Below are 20,826 nucleotides of genomic sequence, written 5' to 3'. Positions count from 1 at the left end.
AGTGCAAATGGTTATTTTGGGATAACCGTTTGCTGAATCAATGTGTTTATTTTTCCACTGTTGCTAATGAAAGATAAGACGTTGGCACAATTCTTCATGCTTATCCTGAGATTTGCACAGACTTGCTCTGAGTGTTTCTGTTTCCAAAAACGGATTCGAATCCTTTATTGCATCCGTCTCCAGCACCAATACCGACACCTGGAGCTTGCACGCTCTGTGGGGAATGAGGTGGAGGAGCAGAGGGCCTGGGCCACCATTGGCCGAACGCATATTTTCCGACACGAGGCCAAAGTCAACCAGGGAAGCGATGAAGCTGGAGGTGACGACGTGCAAAAACACCCTGGTGGTGATGCGTTGGTGCAGGCAGAGGAAGCTTTCCGTGAAAGCATGAAAGTTCTGGATCAACATTTGGAAGGTGAGTTGGAATGTTTAGCGCACAATTGGCTGCGCAGCCACAACTTTCACACCAGCTTGTTGGAACACGAGACATTGTTGGTAGGTCTCATAAACTGCATTGCTTTGTCCTGCATTTTACTTTAGGTTCCTTGCCTGAAAAAGAAACTGCAGAAATGCGTGCTCGTCTCTTCCTGAACTTGGGTCTAGTGTACGAACTGCGGGGCGTCACCGAGCAGTGCGCCTACTATTTGCGCCAAAGCATCTTCATCGCTGAGTGTGTACCATTTCCATGTATTACTGTTTATTTTTACCCTCGCCAGAGGAGAGGGTATTGCATTTGAGTCCGTTTGTTTGTCTTTGTCCGCACAGAATAAATATGATTTTCTCTGCAACCGTTGGTCCGATTGACAGGAAATTTTCACCATAGGTGGGCCTCCTGTTTATATATTTTTTAATGATAATTATGACATCATACGTCACATGGTACGGGCGCCATCTTGGAAAAACCGAAAAGCCTTGCACTTCTATGTCTCCGAAAACGCTGAATCGAAAAAATTGAGACATGGCTCATTGTAAAGAAGTATCCATGGGGAATAACATATGTTAATGATAATGTCATAGGTGCCTCCATTATAACGTCATAATTCGACAAGCACAAAACTTCATCCGATCAAGATGAAATATATTGAGCGTCTTCTCGGGATAAATTGGTGGAGAAGAAAAAAAAAACAATGATGACGTCATCGGTGATGTGATTCGGCCGCCATATTTGTATTAACACAAAAGCCTTAAAAACACTACAACCACGTCCTGGCGAGGGTCTGCATTCTCTGATTGCTCTTTGTTGTTGTTTTTATTGTCAAACCATTGGATCTACCTTATCATAAAGGTATTGGTTGGGAGTTGCAAATATTTACGTCTACCATCTAAAGGTGGACAAAAGTTATGTTTTCACCCCTGTCTGTCTGTTTGTGAGTAGGATATCTCAAAAAGTTATGCACAGATTCAGAGGAAACTTGGTGACCAGGTTAGGTGTGTAACAATGACGAATTGATTTGATTTTGGTGAAGATCCGAATTGGGATCTTAGAATATTTTAAGTGATTCTTCACCATTGAAAGGACCAAAAACGATATCTAATATGATATATGAGCTATGGATGGATTCAGACGAAACTTGGTGGACAGGTTGGGTATGTGACAAGGACGACTTGATTCGATGTTGTTGAAGATCCGGAACCGGATACAATAATTTTTAATTTTTTTTAACAAATGAATATACACCATTGAGAGATGGTGCCAAAACGATATATCGAATGATATTTCAAAATGTTATGGACGAGTCATGACAAAACTTGGTGGATGATTTAGATAGATGACAAGAATAAGCCGATTAGATCCAGATCCGGTCTTTCAGTGGGATACAAAACGTAAACTGTTCAGCCTGGCTGAGATTCGCGCTCTGCCGAGTGCCGTTCTAGTTGTGACTGTGTCTGCAGACTTGCTTTATTCATGTTTGAATAGGTTTGGAAATAAGGATCTGTATATACATCTGAGCCAGGAACTTTCAATGAACTTGGAAAAGAGTCATACCATCACACTTATTTTGACATCATTATCCTATTATTATTGCACCATTGTTGATGATTTATATTTTTATTTGCATTGTTCAAGATCTTGGTGTCAATGAAGGAGATAGCTATTGCAATGTATCTAAGCTGCAGGTTAAAAAAGACCAGTGGTCCTACAACCACATCTCAGCACTACCGCCAAATACAACAACAACAACAGGCATTTTAAGGCCATTTTCCCTGCTAGAGTGGGGGTTAGCCTTGCGGGCCTCATGACAATCTTCTCCATTTTTCCCTATTTTCTGCATCTCCCCTTGTTAACCCCCTTGCCCGCATTTCTTCTTCCACCATCTTTAGCCAAGTCTTTCTCGGTCTTCCCCGTCCTCTACTTCCTTCTACATTCATTTCCATCACTCTTCTCAACCAGTCACTTTCATACTTCCTCAACACATGACCAACACAACACTACCGCCAAATGCAGGTGCCAATTTCCTTGTATCATCGTTGTCCTTCGTAGCCAAAGATGGTGGTTCACATGTGACATGCGAATAGCTGGGAGTGTGAATTTTTCTAGTGGGGGTTACAGTGATATAGCAAGGGATACCTGAGAAGACGAGACCACTTATTACCTGTAGTTTGGTGCAGGGATTTTGAATTTGACCCTGGTGCTGGCAATATCTCACATGCTCTTCATGAAAGGCACTGTGGGGTGTTTGACGTCCACAAAGTAATTCTCACTGAAGGGTCTCCAGCTTAACATCCATCTGAGGGACGACACTTGGTGACGTTACACCATGCCTTTGAAGCACCAGTCCAACAGTTTATAGTTGGGATAAGTTGGGCTGTGAATCAAACCCAGACTAGACTGTTCCAAGTTGAGTGTGAACACAAAACATCGAACTTGGCCAGTGTACAGTCACGCAATAGCCGACTTTTCAAAATATTTTATGGAATCTTTAATACCCTCAACTTTATTGTTGACTCTGTGGAGTTTTCCAGTTCTGCACTTCCGCATGACATGCTGTCATCGCACCACTATAGCAGGTTTTGGTTAAGTCCAACCTTGTTGGGGCACCTAGACGATTATGAGCATATTATGAATTCGACAATCTTGTCCGTCCCTCCTGTTACTTGCTTATTTGACCATTTTATTTTATTGCAGTTAAGCTGCTATATCCATCCACAGTCAGCCGCAGTGTTGAAGAAAGTTGCAGGCCACCATCAATTTTGTTGACCGAGTTCTGAAAATGTTGCCGTTTGTTCTGCATGTTGAGCTTGATAACTTGTCGACTCGTTGATCATCTGAAATATATGTTGAATCATAGGGACTCGTTGAATATTAAGCGTTTGGTTTATCTTGATGCTCGTTGTTTTTCTATTTATTTTATTTTACATGAACCTAGCTTTGTGTTTGAATCTTTTTTCTTTTTTTTTATAGACAGCATTCTTTGCTTGAGGACGTTTATAGAGGAAACCTGACACTAGGTGGCTATCATTTCCATTGTGGGGATGTGCGCTCGGCTGTCCGACGGCTTGAGGCCGCAGGTGATGCTGCGCAGAGACTCGGCGAGACAACAATGCAAGCAGAAAGCCAAGCAGCTCTTGGACAGGTATTGTAATTAATTGCCTAAATTTAGTGATTCCACGAGCTTTTAAAATAGCTGCTACTACTTTATGGCTCATTAAAAAAGTTATCTTATGTTATTACTGTTATTAGTACACACAGCAAACTAGACCCAGCAAACTAGTGTTGAAATTAAACTCGGTTGATTAAGGAAAGAGGGGCAATATTATTATTTCTTCATTTGTGTACAAATTTGAGGCACAACAGTGCAATAGTAACCAGAGAGTTCATAGAACATGATACCCCTTGTTGTGTTTAAGTGTATTTCAATTTTAATAAAATAATGATTTCAAGGATTCATTGTTTAAAAAAAAAAACAGGAAGTTATCTCTACTGAAACCGAATGCAGCGTCAATCAGAATTGTACACATGGCTATCTTGGCGGCTTATTCTTCACACTCTGCCATGCTACACCTTCTCATGCTATGTATCGATGTACAGTCAAATCTCGCCATCTGCGTGTTCATGGTCTGCAATTTCACGCATCTGTGCTTAACTTTTAGACACCCTTTCTAGACACCCTTTCTCTCCCTCCACACTGATACTTCTGCTTACCCGCGGAAAAAGTGAACACCGCCCACCTTAAACTCGCCCGGTTTTCATAAGTTTTTAAAGAGTTTCAATTTTTGGAAAACAGTACTTTCATTAATTTACCAGGTGATGAAAGTTGTGGTCAGGTTTCATTGGAATTGTGTGTGTAGTTCATGAGAAGAAAGCAACTACCTATGTTAGACCCCACCCCCGCCCTCCCCATAGACCCTAATATAACCTGACTTTCTTACTGCCGTGAACAAACTTTGGTACATCATGGATGATGATGGTTGTGGTCAGGTTTTAATCGAAATTGTGTGTGTAGTTATATTTGGAAGGAGGGGGGGGGGGGGGGGGGGGACTTAACTTAAGGCCCAATAACCGACCCACTTTGACCCCTAGCCAACTCCATTAGACCCCAATTTTTTTTTTTTAATGCCGTGAATAAACTTGAGTTCCAGAATACCAAATATTATTTTAGACAAGTTTTGTCACAATCCCCTCAGCAGTTTCGGAGAAGTTGCAAGTGTTTACGGACAGACTGACGGACTAACGTGCCATCCCATAAGCTCTCCAGAACGACGTTCTAGGTGAGCTAAAAACTGAAACTTATCTCGTTGACTCGCATGTTATAAACTATTCGCCATTCGCAGAGGTTTACAGGAACGCAACCCCAGCGGACGGTGAGGTTTTACTGTATCTAGTGTTTCTTGGAACTATTATGAAGACGACCTGTGCTCTGGTGTTTAAGCGTACAATTCAATTTAAATCAAAGTTGAAAGATGTTTAAAGGCATATAAATAAATTAATTTTATGTCTTACCGACGTTTTACACAGTGTCTCTTACATCACCCTATTTAACACGTTACATTAGTTATTTGTGCCTGTTAATTGTGTCCTTCATAACATCCTGAAAAACAGTAAGCTTCCTGTTTGGAATGATTTTCGATTTTGTTTGACTATCAGGCAGACAGACTAAAAATATTATCTCACTCCTCTCTGTGCATGTGCGTTCGGGACAAATTCAAAGCCAAAGCACGGTAAAATGAGAAACTTTCTATTTGATGTTCCGATTCATATTCAATATATAAGTCGATTTAAATAAGTTGCTCCTAATCATAAACTGATAAGACAGACAGACATGAATCAATTGTTTAACCCGGATCTTTGCTTCGCATGTGCGGGGTAATTATAACGTTATGTTTGAAAAGTGTCACCTCTTTATTAATGAACTGAATGTTCAAGTCATCACTCCATAAACAAGCTGTGCGTTTTATCTTTTTGCTGTTGTATGCAACAGAAAATATTAAACCGCTTTTATTAGTTAATCTTTATGCAGTTGTAAACACCACCATTAGAAAATATTTGTTTCTATTTTTTTAAGGTCTTCCTCTCACTTGGAGACTTTTCTGCTGCCAAGAGAGCTTTGCGAGCTGCACGGCGTTTGGGCCTTCCTTTTGAAACGGATCATGAGTGCGTTTTACAGCATCTTCGAGAAGGTATGTGTAAACTTTGCTGTGGTTGCCATTTTACAGGGTTAAAGATTTTCGAGGCAAGGGAAAGCCATTTTCTGAACATGTGAAATATTTATTGAACAAGCACAGGCTTAAAATGGTGGCAATGATGACACCAAAGTCATATTTTCTGCAAACTAAACTGAATTGTGTAAAATTTAGTTTTTTCCGAAGTTGGCATGTTAAAGGGTAGTGAAGTCCCTGGTGTTGACATGATAAGAGAAACTGCAATATTACAGGTTATGATACAGTACTACAGTGTTCATGTGAAATATATATATATATATATATATATATATATATATATATATATATATATATATATATATATATATATATATATATATATATATAATTATATATATATACATATATATATATATATATATATATATATATAATTATATATATATATATATATATATATATATATATATATATATATATATATATATATATATATATATATATATATATATATATATATCTATAATTCCAGTAATCTCTGTGTGTATGTTTGTATGTTTGTATGTTTGTATGTCTGTGACCGCTGTTTCTCGACAACCACGGGTCCGATATACTTTCAACTTGCCAGGTATATTGCTGGGGACCCGAGGATGTGCCTTTTCAAGGTTTCATATTAATCGGAGAAGTAGTTACCGAGCTATGTCCAAAAAACGATTCAACCAATCAGAGAGCAGCGAGCTATCACGTGTGCCGAACGTGGCGAACAGACTCTGCCTCGGACGGCACATTTGAGAGCGTATTCATTTATTTCACGTTGGAAAACTATGTTGCCGTTAAACTATGTTTAAAAACTAATTAAAACTAATTTGCGATTCATTCGCTTTCCTGCGCGTTTGACCCCGTTTGTGCACGCGATGGCGATTTCTTTACCAAACTCCGCAAGCCGTTCGCTTTGGACCAAACCATTTCATGTAAATAGAGGGGGGGGGATTGTCACCGTACTCGCAAGCCGTTCGCTTTGGACCAAACCATTTCATGTAAATAGAGGGGGGGGATTGTCACCGTACTCGCAAGCCGTTCGCTTTGGACCAAACCATTTCATGTAAATAGAGGGGGGGGATTGTCACCGTACTCGCAAGCCGTTCGCTTTGGCTTTGCGAATGGACCAAACCATTTCATGTAAATAGAGGGGGGGGGGGATATAATTTTAGATATATATATAGTACGGGCATGCCCTAGTATATATAATGTCGGTTGGGTAGGGCATATCTAGATCCAGGTAGATCTGCATAGGTAGGTGCTTCGTCTGTCGTGATCGGGAAACCTCATCTGTAATTTTTGTTTAGGTGGTTTGTCGGATTAGGTGTATATCTGTGATGATACAAGGATGATCGTGTGTTAAATAGTTGTAGGGATTAGGCTAATCCCCGCATGTGTGAAACCTGTAATTATCCTGGTGTCCCATATGGCAATGCACTCTTATACAGTAGATAAGATCCATTAGTATGAATGAATGAATGAATGAATGATTGTTTTAAGGCCATTTTCCCCGCTAGAGCAGGGGTTAGCCTTGCGGGCCCCATGACAATCATGGTTCCCTGTTTGAGGCAATGTTTCTATGGCCGGATGCCCTTCCTGACGCCAACCCTTAGTCGCCTCTTACAATGCGCAGGGATACGGTGTACCTATTCTAAACCGGGGTACACACCGGGATCATTCATCCCAGCAAGCTGGTACTCAAAATTTGCCGACCTCGGAAGGATGACAGGCTGAGTCAACCCCCCTGGTGTTAATTTAGCGATCGACCGGGATTCGAACCCAGGATCCTAGGATCCCAAGCCGGCACCCTAACCACTAAGCCAACACCAGGCATTAGTGCACCACATTAATTAATTCCCCCGCCGCCACAATGACTGACCGAAAAGACAAGCTGGAAGCGGCCGCGCAGTGGTCCACCATGGCGATCAGACATCGACCAGGCAGGCTGGGAGCCACGCCCAGAAGGACTCTTGATTGACAGGGGTGAAGGGCGAGCAAAGAGCAGGCCACTGATTGGCAGGGTAGGGAAGGATGTGTGATTGGTCAGGGGAAGGGCAGAAAGCTTTCCTGTGATTGGTGGAAGGAGCGACACACTGATTGGCCACCGACTGATGGCGTGACACGAAGGGCAAAAAGCGCTCATCCAATGAGAGGAGACCAACCCATTCAGAAGATTCGAGAGGTCGAGGGGCTGGTTGGAGGAGAGGAGGGCTGACGTCACATGGCGGCGAGTAAAACCTCTCGCTTGCCGACATTTTCTCTCTTCCCTTTGCCCTCTTGCGTTGGACTGTCCCTCTGCGTTGGAGCTCTTCCCTTTGCCCTCTTGCGTTGGAGCTCTTCCCTTTGCCCTCTTGCGTTGGACTGTCCCTCTGCGTTGGAGCTCTTCCTTTTGCCCTCTTGCTCTGGACTGTCCCTTTGCGCTGGACCTGTTCTTGCCTTTGGAGTTTGGTGGAGAGACCAGCGCCGACAATCCTCTTCCCCTGCGTTCACATACAAACGACGATTGAGGCTTGCAATTGGAGCGCTGACGAGCGATCGCGCGGGCATGCCGAGGGCCGCTCCACGCCAACGACCAGGCAGCTCCCGACCAACACCAGCGCTGCGTCGGACGAACACGCTCGATCCCAGACCATCCTTGATGAGGACACACACTGCAGATAGATAAGACGCACCACACAGAAACAACGTTTTCTTTTATTCACTCTTCCCCTGTGCTTGTATTTGAAGTGAGGTGTGCGGGATCCCGATTTAGGAACATTATTTATTTATCCTCACGTCCATTGTTCTCGGGTTCCGTATAATAAATTGTTCTTTTTTGTACATAAATTCCGTTTCGTGTGAGTTTAATTTCCTGCAGGTTGAAGACTGCCCGGCGAGATCGTGTCAGGTAAATCTCGCCGCTTCTTCCTCTTTCCTTCTTTACCCCGCGCATATGTATAGCGAAATCCGCCATTGAACGTCGCCTCAGAGTTAAAGCTCGTTTTGGCTATTCATGATTTCCCCGGTCTTGACCGAGGGAGAGTCGCGCTACAATATATATTTATATATGTTTATATGTATATCTATCTATAATTCCAGTAATCTCTGTGTGTTTGTTTGTTTGTACGTTTGTCTGTGACCGCTGTTTCTCGACAACCACGGGTCCGATATACTTTAAACTTGCCAGGTATATTGCTGGGGACCCGAGGATGTGCCTTTTCAAGGTTTCATATTAATCGGACAATTACTTACCGAGCTATGTCCAAAAAACGATTCAACCAATCAGAGAGCAGCGAGCTATCGCGTGTGCCGAACGTGGCGGACACACTCTGCCTCGGATGGCACATTTGAGAGCGTATTCATTTATTTCACGTTTGCAAACTATGTTGCCGCTATGTTGGCGTTAAACTATGTTTTAAAACTAATGTTCGCTTTGGCGTTGCGAATGGACCAACACATTTCATGGACCAAACCATTTCATGTAAAGCGTTCGCCGTTCGCTTTGGCGTTGCGAATGGACCAAAACATTTCATGAACCAAACCATTTCATGTAAATAGAGGGGGGGATATAATTTTAGATATAGATATAGTACGGGCATGCCCTAGTATATATAAGTTCAAAACACACCTGGTCACAAGTGTGCCGCTCTGACCGGGTCCTCAGTCGAGGTCCTCAGCATCATCCCGTTTCGGCCCTTCAACCTCGATACGGTCAGCTAAGGTGGGCCAGCAGGGGCACATACACATCCACATGCAGCAACTACACCTGGATGTGTACATACCCCCACCCCCAGCCAGTGCGAACGCAGACTACAACAACAACACCTCCACATCCAGAATCCACAACACAATAATCCACAACACATCCACAATCCACAACACCAAACAAACATCGTGGAACACTCAAACACCCACCTTTATACCCTTCACCACTCACCAAAAAAACACACCAGATCATTCATACACACACATCCACACACATGCACACACAACACCAACCAACCACCGACCCTAACAACATACACCACTCAACATACAAAAACGCACACTCGTGCAAAAATTAATTCATGCAAAAACACACACCCTCACCCACTCACTCACTCACTCACATACACAAAATAATAAATAATAATAGTAACAAAAAAAATAAATAATAATAATAATTTAAAAAACCACACACAACCAACCACCAACCCTTACCAACATGCACCACTCATGCAAACATGCAGAAACCATTCATGCAAAACCACACCCACTCATGACACACTCCTGCAACACACACACACACACACACCCACACACACACATATACACACACACACACATACACACACACACACACACACACACACACCTCCATTTCTATTCTGTAACCTCAACCTACACCGTTCGACGTGCCTCCATAAACTTCCTCCACATCCAAAATGAGCCTTTCAAGGCAACCTGGGCCACCTTGTCACACATCCTCCTTCTTTCTGTCCCACACACTCCAAGCCGAGCAAGAAATGCAGAAAAGGAATTGCCAATTGCCAATTGCCAAAAGGAACACGAAACTCGCCAACCCTTCTCCCGGCACTCTGCCTCCAGCTCACTGTACTTTCCTCTCTTCCTCTCGTGCACCTCCTCCATGTTCTCTTCCCAAGGTACAGACAATTCCCCGAAGATGACCTGTCTTGTTGCACCTGACCAAATGACAATGTCAATCTGACAGCCCTCGTCACACAGATCTCCTCTGGGAATACCAATTGTGGCTTTAGGTCTGCCACCACCTGCCAATCACAAGCATCTGAAAGCCCTCTTGCTTTCCACCGCCTCCTCTTTCCACCTCTTACCACTTGGCCCTCCTTGACAAACCACACCTCTCCCCCATCAGTCTCCTTCTCCACTCTTCTCTCTCTCGACCTCAGCACCTCTTGTTGCACCATCTGCACCACCACCGCCAGCACCTGATCATGTCGCCACCTGTATTGTCCTGCTGACTATGCTACTGAACATGCACTCAGTGCATGCTGCACCGTTCCCACACCTCCACACAAATAACATCTCTCCTCCTGCAACAACCCCCACAATCTCAAGTTTACTGGTGACGGAAGCACATCATACGTTGCCCGCAACAGGAAATTCAACAATATTGGCTCCATCCTCCAAATCTCTTGCCACTTCAACATCCTCACCCACACACCTTCCCACTTAGTCCAAGCACCTTGCTGTGCCTGACCGACTGCTTTCACATATCTCCCCTCCTCTTCCTTTCTTCTCACCTCCCTCTTAACCATCTTCCTCCTCTCTTTCACACATGCCTTTCCTCATCGCTCATGCTTCATCCACCCCAAGCCATGCTGTACCATCCCCATGACCTCCTCCTGTTGCAACCGCTCCTCCATCTCGTCCACCTCTGCTCTTGCATTCCAATTGCTCTTGCTTCAATATATATAATATTGCTTCACTTCCATAGATCTAATTTTGGTGTTCACTTTTTATGCAATTTGAAGAGAATGGGTTCAAAAATGAAGTACGAGGTGTGATTATGATTGTTTGAAAGGAAGAAAGAAAGAAACATTGGAAAATAAGATACAGTGGTGAGAAAAAGTTTGTGAACCCATGTGAGGTCTCATAATAGATAAAGAGAACCTGATTAAACAAATGGCACACAAAAGCATGTACTTTTTCCTTTATTTATTGAGCAAAATGATCCAACATTCAATTTCTTTGTTGGAAAAAGGATATGAACCTAAATTACATTTTCCACCAAACTTCAACCAAACGTTTCCTGTAACTCTTGATCAGTCCTGCACATCTGCTTGGAGGAATTTTGGCCCATTCATCCCTAGAGAACTGCTTTTACTCAGATATTTATGGAGTTTCTTGCATGAACTGCTCACTTCTGGTTCTGCCACAACATTTCAATTGGGTTAAGGTCTGGAGCCTGACGTGGCCATTCCAAAATGCAAAATATTTTCTGCTTCGGCATTCTGTTGTAGATTTACTTGTGTTTTTTGCATTGTTGTCTTGCTGCATGACCCACTTCCTGTAAAGCTTCAGTTCATGGACGGATGTCCTGACATTCTCCTGTATAATTTCCCGGTACAATCCAGAATTCATGGTTCCTTCCATGATGGCAAGCCGTCCGGATCAGGCAGCAAAGCAGGCCCAAACCATGATACTACCACCACCATGCTTCACGGTTGGGATGAGGATCTTATGGTGGAATGCAGTGTTTGGTTTTCACCAAAGATGACGTTTCTCATTTAGGCCAAAAAGTTTCATTTTCGACTCATCTGTCCACAGAATATTATGCCAATAGCCGTCTGGATCATCCAGGTGATCTTTGGCAAACTTGAGATGGGTGGCAATGTTGTTCTTGGAGAGCAGTGGTTTCCTCCTTGCTATCCATCCCCCCCAAGCACCCCATTCTTGTTCAGTGTTTTCCTGATGGTAGATTCATGAACACTGACATTAGCCAATGCAAGAGAGGCCTGCAGATCCTTAGACGTTACCCTGCGGCTCTTTGTGACCTAGATTATTGTATGTCTTGCTCTTCAAGTGATATTCGTTGGACGACCGCTCCTGGAAAGAGCAACAATGGTGTTGAATTTTCTCCATTTGTACATTATCTGTCTGTCTGTGCATTGGTGGAGCCGAACATCTTTAGAAATGGTTTTGTAACCCTTTCCAGACCGATGAGTGTCAACGACTCTTTTTCTGAGGTGCTCATAAATCCCTTTTGATCGGGGCATGACACGCTTCCACAAACCTCCGTGGTGAATAACAAAGTTTATCTTTTCATATAGGGCAGGGCCACCCAAACTCACTCCTGATTGTCATCCCATTGATTGAAACACCTGACTGTAATTGCCCCCTCAATTGAGCTGACTAACATCGAGGTTCACATACCTTTTCCGACAAATAGTTTGAATGTTGGATCATTTTGCTCAACACATAAATGGAAAAGTAGTTTGTTTTTTTTGTGTGCTATTTGTTTAATCAGGCTCTCTTTATCTATTATTCGGACTTAGATCTGATCACATTTTAGGTCAAATTTATGCAGAAATACAGAAACTTCTAAAGGGTTCACAAACTTTTCTCACCACTGTACCTCCCTCTCCATACAAGGGCAGACAAATATAAATATCCAAACTGTGTTAATCATTGAAACATATGATACAACATTGATGCTCTTCATCATTAACACTGACACAAAAAGCTGAGTAAAATGTCGTAAATCCTTTTCAACCGCAGAGAGGCTGCTCTAGGGTCACACACGGTTCTTACTCTGAATGCAGCATATTTGAGCACGTGTTTTATACATTCTTTCCTTTTTTTTTCCTCTATCCTTATAAAATATCACTTGTGTATTTTTATAGGTCATCTTGGATGTCAAATGCAAATGTGTTGTCGTGCACTTGTGATGTGCTCAGCTTTGCGTGGTCAAAAGGTGGAGTCTCGGTTAGCAGCCTTGGGTGATGACGCACACGAGGAGCGCCTCTCTGTGTGTGAACGACTCGGGGACCTGTGCAGCAAGGTTGGATGCAACAAGTTGGCAATGCGCTACTACAGACAGCAGGTGAAGCGAAGGTCATGATTTTCAAGGATGTTGCTTGGGAGGTTGTGATGTTGGTTTTGCCAGTCCTTGAGATGCAAGGCTGTGGTTTGTAAGGAGTCGTTAAAAATGTATTTGTAAAAATTGCGGAATTGAAATGTTTTTTTTATGGTCAGGGTTGGCAGGATGACCGAGAGGTATGCACGCTTTTCTCCAAACTGTCGAGACTGGGTTCATATCCCGAACCAGCTGTAACTGTCATCCCAGTGTTTCACAGGCAGGGTGATTCATCAATGTGTGTATCATCCCTTGGATGGGCGTTAAATTGGGCGTTCTATCTGTTGACATTAGGTGGTGGACGTTAGAGATCCCTTCGTGAAGAGAAGGCAAGCTATTGCTGGTACCCTGAACAAATGTACCCCAAGGCAGTGTTCTGGACCCAGTCCTATTCCTAATCTTCATAAATCTGTTTGACTCTCTGGGAAATCCCCTTTATCTATTTGCTGATGACTCCACTCTCTGCCGTGACATCCCCCATCCTTCAGATAGGCTGCAGCCTCTTCCCTCTCTTCTGACCTTGACAAAATCACAAGCTGGTCAAACACTTGAAATATGTCTTTCAATCCTGGCAAATCTCACTCTCTCACTATTTCTCTCCAAAAGGACCATCCAGTAACCGTCCCCTCCACTCAATCTATTTTATTAATGGTCCTCATTGAGGAAGTCCAGGCACTCAAACTCCTGGGTCTCCCGAACAGCCATGATCTTTCTTGGGTAAAGCACATTTCAAAGTTGGCCTCCAAAGCCAGCAGCCGACTGGGCATCCTCCTTTGTACAAATTCCTTCCTTGGCACACCTGAACTCTTATCCACTGACAAAGCCTTCATCCGCAGTTTGATGGAGTACTGCTCTCCTCCTGGGCTGACTCTCCTACCTCATATCCTGCTCATGTTGACATTGTGGAAACCAAGTCCAAGATCAATGGAATGTCCCACAATGAAGCTGAGCCTATTGTCCTATCACTTCACCATCGCCGACATGTCTTTCAATCCTGGCAAATCTCACTCTCTCACTTTCTCTCCGAAAGGACCATCTGGTAACCGTCCTCTCCCCTCCATCTATTTTATTAACGGTCCTCATTGAGGAAGTTCAGGCACTCAAACTCCTGGGTCTCCCGAACAGCCATGATCTTTCTTGGGTAAACCACATTTCAAAGTTGGCCTCCAAAGCCAGCAGCCGACTGGGCATCCTCCGTTGTACAAATTCCTTCCTTGGCACACCTTTGCCTGCTTCCACCTTGTATTTTGTCTTGCACCCTCTAGTCTTTTCTTGCTTTGTTCGCCCCATCCCAACCCCCCCCCCCCCCCCCCGCCCCCTATTCCCCCGGGTTTGTGCAAGGCACACAGGGTCCATCATTATCCCACTTATGGTGAAACTACCTAAATTCAGGGTCACTTCTTACCTCCGCTCATTTGTTCCAATTTTTCCCACCTGCGGAACCCACTTCTACATTATCTTCAATGTCATTCTTCCCTCCCAGTCTTCAAGACAGCTGTTCACAATCTCAGATCATCCCCCCAGGGGTCCCAGCCCTCCTATTTTTCCTATTTATTCCTACTTTTTAATAGGATCCTATAAATCTCCTATTTTTTGGTGGAAATTCCTATTTTTCCTATTTTTTAACCCTCAATGTTCCAAAATTTAAATTGATATATTAATTAGTAGAATTTCTGTATCTAAGCGTCAGAACAGACATTCCTATACCAATCGTCAGCCATGGAATTGCTTTCTGGGTCCATAATCGCAAGACAAATTTCCAAAACGACTTTAAGCTCAAATCCCCGAAGAACATATGTCTCTTTGTCTTTTTCTCGAAAACCGTTTGTTCGATCGATTTCACAAGTGGTGAGTGCATTTTTGAGGACTCAACAAAGTGCAGTGTTGAGGAAAAATTGAGTATGCAGTGATGACGTCACAAATAAATACTGTACGAAGTGGAGGCATGTCGTTTACACCATGGTGTAAAGTACGTGTTGTTATTGATCTCGACTGGAAATGATATGTATATCTTATGTATATTATGTTATTGTTATTTTTGACTTTGTCCTAATATTAAGTATATCCTTCCAAACAATTGTTTTACCTTTATGATTCGTGCTTCATGCTATTCAGTAACAGAATTATAAAAGATAAAATGAGATGAAAATAATATAACTATGTTTATCACGCATTTCTCTTGGATTATCTCATATACTTTGTGAAGAATGACTGAATGATACCTTGACCATTATCATTGTCCTTTGTCTTATTTCAAAAGTTCAGCTGAGCTCAATTTTTAAGGTTTGTACTTTACTTAGAGTAACAAAACCAACTGTGAACTTTGCGGTTATTCAGTTATTACTAACAACCTTTCCCTAAAGATTCTACCTGAAATTGAACTTTTCTACTAATTTGCTAAACATTGACATTTGATACTACATGTTTAACTCAATCTTTCGCTTATTACAATGAGATTGTATTTTGCCTAAAACTAATAGTATTTGGCAAAGAACTAATTCAATCGACAATTCACACATTTCATCATTTAATTGCAGATAATAAAGAAGGACCACGACACAAAATAGGGATTACAACTTAATTCTGTATACTTTCGTGTGGTAGTTGCATATTCAGCTTTTAACAAAATTACAGTAGAATTAAAATTTACATACGCAATGCTGCACAATAGGTAATGCAAGCAATGTAGGACAATAAAAAAACAAACAAACAAAAAACAATAAAGACTGTTAAAGTCTTGTTGTTTCATAATTTTCTGAAGATAGTACAACAACAATACCAAAGATACATAATTGAATTGTCATCGCTTAGCTTGAACTCAGATTAGTGTTCAAGCTATTCAGCAGTGGAGAAAATGCAATTATCGGGTGGTAAACATGTTAGGACATGTTATTTATCATCTTTCTTGTTTCAGGTATAATCTGCAGACCGGTAAGAAATTTGTTGATTTGCCTTTAAATTACTTTGTTTGTTCTCATTATTTTACTAACTTATGTTTCAGTTTTGAAAAAAAAAACTGTTTGGTTCACAGTTCTTTCCACTTCATGCGTTAACAGGTTAGGATTTTCTATGCTAATTCATTTAATCTTATCTCATATTTGTTTTCTTTTTGACAGGTATACTCCCAGCAGTATAATGCCTGGTGGGAGAACTAAATTTAACCCAGAGTGGTTGAAAAGTGGACATGGATGTAGGCTTTCTGACTGGTGTCAGCCTAGCAAGTCCTCAGTGTTCTCAGCTTACTGCTCGTTGTGCCATTCGGAAGTGAGGTGTGACAATCAGGGTGTGAAACAACTGACACAACATGCCCAAAACAAAGGGCACCTGAAGCGTGCGAAGGAACTGCTGGGTGGGTCACAGACGTTGCTGACATTCGTTCAACCATCAACTTCATCTGCTTCAGCATCAGGGTCAGCTTCTACAGATGAGCCAAGTCGTGCAGCTTTAGTCTGTATGTCCAAAAAAGACGCTATTACAAAAGCAGAACTTCTATGGACATTGAAAGTTGTTCGTTCGAATCTGAGCTACTCTTCCTGTGACGGTTTGAAGGATCTTCTGCAGGCAATGTTTCCTGGTGTTATCCCGGATGGTTTCTCAATGAGCTCATCGAAAGTTTCATATCTCATTAGCGAAGCCACAGGTCCTTATTTTCAGGACATGATAGTCACTGATGTTAAGAATTCAGCTTCTGGCTTCAGCCTCATGTATGATGAAACCACCAATAAACAGAACTTGAAGCAACTAGAAATCCGTGTATGGTATTGGTCTGATGCCGAGGAACAGATATTAGTATTTCACCTCAAAACTTACCTCATGGGTCATGCAACTGGAGAAGATTTGTCCAGGAAAATAATCTCTGCCTTGGATGAATCGAAACTGCAGCTTCAGGATATTATCATGCTCGGCAGTGATGGGCCTAATGTGAGCACCACTGTGTGGAGACAGATTGACAAAGCCATTCTCGACAACAGGGGCCCTGGTCTCCTTGATGTAGGGACATGTACTCTCCATACAGTACACAATGCTTTTGCCAAAGGACTTGCAGAGTACTGTGGAAACCTAACTGAGCTTGCAGTGGACATTTTCTACTGGTTCAAAGGCTCTGCTGCTAGATCTGTTGATTTTCAAGACATTCAGCATAAATTGGGTGCTGTTCCAAAAAAGCCTTTGAAGCATGTCGAGTGCAGGTGGTTGACACTGGGACCTGCAGTGGAGCGGCTGATAGAGATCTGGGAATCTCTCAAAGAGTATTTCTTGGTATTTCTTCCAAAGCAGCAGCCAAAGGACATGTTTAAACCCAGGTACAAAAGAATCAAAACAGAACTACAGCGACCGGAAATAAAAGCTCAACTGCATTTCCTGAAGTTCTTGGCAGCAACATTTGCAGAGTTCCTCACCTTCTTCCAGTCAGAGCAACCACTTGTGCACATTCTATATGACAAACTCCATGACCTGCTCAAAAAACTGATCAGAAGAATTATGAAGACTCCTTCAGTTGATGCTGTGAAAGACATCTCAAACCTTGATGTTTCCATTGTTGCAAACCAGCTGGAGAATGAATCCATGGGTGTGGGAGAGGATACCCGACGGTGTATCGCTAAGTTGAAAGTCTCTGAGAGGGAAAGGATGTATCTTGGGATGAGGAAGTGCTACCAGGCAGCCATAGTACACCTACAAAAGAAGCTTCCATTGACAAACAAAATCCTGAAGAATGCCAGATGTCTGCAGCCACAAAACAGGACTGCTGCATGGTCTCTTGAATCAGCCAAGAGCCTGTCCAGACAGCTGAAGAGGAATATTGACAGTGACAGCATTGCAGATGAATGGAAGGTGTACCAAGAGGAAGCCATTCCTACTGACTGGTCCCAGGAAACACAGGAGAATGAAGAAGAAGTCTGCATGAAGAGAGTGGACAGTTACTGGGGAAAAGTGTTGGCTTTAAAAGGCTGTACGGGAAACTGTAAATTCCCCCAAGTGAGACAAATGATAAGGATTGTCCTTGCACTGTCTCACGGAAACAGTGACGTGGAACGCGCGTTCTCAATCAGTGGGAAAAGTGTCACCAAGGAGAGAGTTAGTCTGAGCGAGGCATCAATCAATGGTCTCCGTGCAACAATGGATGGCATGAGATTGTATGGTGACCGGCCCGAAATGGTCCCAGTCACAAAGGGACTCCTCTCGTTAGGACGTTCTGCTCACATGCACTATATGCAGAGACTTGAAGAAGAACGAAAAGCCAAGGAAGATGAACAGAAAGCCAGGGAGAAAACCAGGCAAGAGAAAGAAGAAAGAGAGAGAACAGCTAAGATTGCTGTAGAGAAGGCAGCGGAGCTGTCTCGTAAGAGCGAGGACTTGAAGAAAACAGAGAAATCTCTGGCAGCAAAAGAGTCATCTCAGCAGATGTCACTGACTGTTAGCAACAGTCTGCTTGATCAAGCAAATAAAAAGCTTAAGGTGGCGCTTAAGAAAGGTGACATGACTGAAATTGCAGTAGCTCAGGCCATGCTTGAGTCTGCTCAGAAAAAGATTCAAGAGACACAGACTCGTATGGTGGAAACCAGGGAGGCGCAGAGAAAAGTGGAGAAGAAAAAGCAGACTTTGATAGAGTCCATGGTGGCTGCCAAAAAGAAGAAGTCATAGTTTTTGTTGTCGATGTTAAGACGGGTGGGCCCAAGTTCATTGGGGATGTGTCCATGCCCATACATGTACATGTATTTGCATAAATCTTGCAGCAATAAAGCTACCGATGTTGTTCCAATGCTGAAATCTGTGCTATTACTTCCTAGTTTTTTCCTATTAAACTCCTATTTTTTGTGATCAGAATTCCTATTTTTCCTATTATTTTGTCAATCAAAGTGGCTGGGACCCCTGTCCCCCACCCAAAACTATGATATTTTTTACACCTCAAAACCATCTGAGCCCCATAACCCCACCCCTTCCAAAATTTTGCTTTTGTATCCATCTTGTCCACCCCTTGTGTTCTCCCTTACTGTTTGTTCATGTCAAACTATTTTCTCCCTCCGCACTGCTATTAGCTTTCCCCCCATTCTCCTGTTGCATCATGATCCGTTCTGTGTTCTCGCTCTTCCACGAGCCTTGACCACGTCTGCAAAAATACATTATTTTTGAAGTGTAAAGCTATGGAAATTTAGGAGAGTGTTCGTCTCCCTTTTCTTGTGTAATTGTAAACCCCCAATAACTTAATCTTACAAAGCAGCTGCAAAAGGAAAGCCTTTTTGTGGAAGAGTTAAGTGTGAAGGGAGTTAGTATAATGTTTTTGACTCCTCTTATTCATGTTCACCATTCCAGTATATTTGTCATAATAACCTTGTAGTGACATTAATCAATCCATCAGCTATTGAGATATAACATCTGAGTTTTTTTTATGGCATTTGTATCAGTCCTAATCACTAAGTTTTATTATTATTATTTATTATTATTAATTTTTTTTAATCTTCCTCCCCAACTCCCTTCTCTGGTTATTTTGTATGTTTCCTACGAGGCAGCTGTCTTCAGCAGAATTGCTTGGTCGACCTCTTCCTGAAGTGGCAGTTATTCATGGCTCTTTGGGAGCAACAGCTTTGGAGCTGTCACAGCCTGGAGATGCAGAGAAACATTTTCAGCGAGAGATGGAGCTACGGGAAGGCACCACCAAGCAGGTCTTCAAATAAAACTATCTGTTCAACCGCTGCAGTTCGCTGTTTCCTTCTCTCTTCACTCTCTTCTTTCTGTTCATTTACTTGTCGCATCCTTATTGTCCCATTGTCAGCACGTTGCCTTCTACCCTCTGTTACCTCAGCCTTCCATGAAGTTTGAATTTACATGCAAAACCACCAATTGTTTGACTGTTTTGTATTATTTGTTTGATTAAATGGCATACTATTGCCAATATCTGCAGTATGGTTGTAAATGTGAACTTGATTTTATGTCTGGGTTGGAGGGTATGAGGGCAGGAGCTTGGTGAAAGAGTGGTATCCATAAAGTTGGTTGTTTTTTGGGGAGGCTCGCGTTGGCTACCTGCATAAAACGATGAATATCTTGTTCACCCATCTGTTGTACAGGACTGCCATTCATGGCTCAATGTGGCACAAGCACGTGAAGATGCCCAAAGTGCCTGGCCCGAAGTGAAATCTGCTTTTGAGTGTGCCTTCGTATGCGCCCATCATTTTGGCAAGCTTGGATTGCAGGTTTGGACCTCATCTCACTAAAAACAAAACAACAACAGGCATTTTAAGGCCATTTTCCCTGCTAGAGCGGGGGTTAGCCTTGCGGTCCCCATGACAATCTTCTCCATCTTGCCCTATTTCTGCATCTCTCCTTGTTAACCCCCTTGCCCGCATTTCTTCTTCCACCATCTTTAGCCAAGTCTTTCTCGGTCTTCCCCGTCCTCTACTTCCTTCTACATTAATTTGCATCACTCTTCTCAACCAGTCACTTTCATCCTTCCTCAACACATTACCAAACCATCTCAACCTGTTCCTCTTCACAGCATCAATCACAGGCTCTATTCCCATCATCTTTCGCAATTCATCATTTGTCTTCCTCTCTCTCAACGATACTCCGCACATCCACCGAACCATTCGCATTACCTAACGTGAAATTGTTGTCAA

The 20,826-nt window shown here is 42.6% G+C and overlaps 1 protein-coding gene across 4 annotated transcripts in view; it reads left to right on the top strand.

Moving 5' to 3' along the window:
• Positions 1 to 20,826, top strand: part of TONSL (tonsoku like, DNA repair protein) — a 117,124-nt gene that overhangs the window by 36,828 nt on the left and 59,470 nt on the right. For all 4 annotated transcript variants that reach the window (XR_013624907.1, XR_010986286.2, XM_068130248.2 and 1 more), the window contains exons 4-10: positions 184 to 415; positions 541 to 670; positions 3,404 to 3,575; positions 5,505 to 5,619; positions 13,038 to 13,183; positions 19,723 to 19,875; positions 20,278 to 20,403. Coding sequence is in view for 2 of the 4 variants with exons in the window: in XM_068130248.2 (XP_067986349.2) it covers positions 184 to 415; positions 541 to 670; positions 3,404 to 3,575; positions 5,505 to 5,619; positions 13,038 to 13,183; positions 19,723 to 19,875; positions 20,278 to 20,403 (1,074 nt within the window). In the remaining 2 variants the exon portion in view is untranslated. The remainder of the gene's footprint in view (positions 1 to 183; positions 416 to 540; positions 671 to 3,403; positions 3,576 to 5,504; positions 5,620 to 13,037; positions 13,184 to 19,722; positions 19,876 to 20,277; positions 20,404 to 20,826) is intronic.

Source organism: Myxine glutinosa, chromosome 11 (genome assembly GCF_964187855.1).
Source record: "Myxine glutinosa chromosome 11, kmMyxGlut1.1, whole genome shotgun sequence".
Lineage (NCBI taxonomy): Eukaryota > Metazoa > Chordata > Myxini > Myxiniformes > Myxinidae > Myxine > Myxine glutinosa.
The sequence above is the reverse complement of the archived record's forward strand: the minus strand, read 5'-3'. Positions and strand labels throughout refer to the sequence as shown.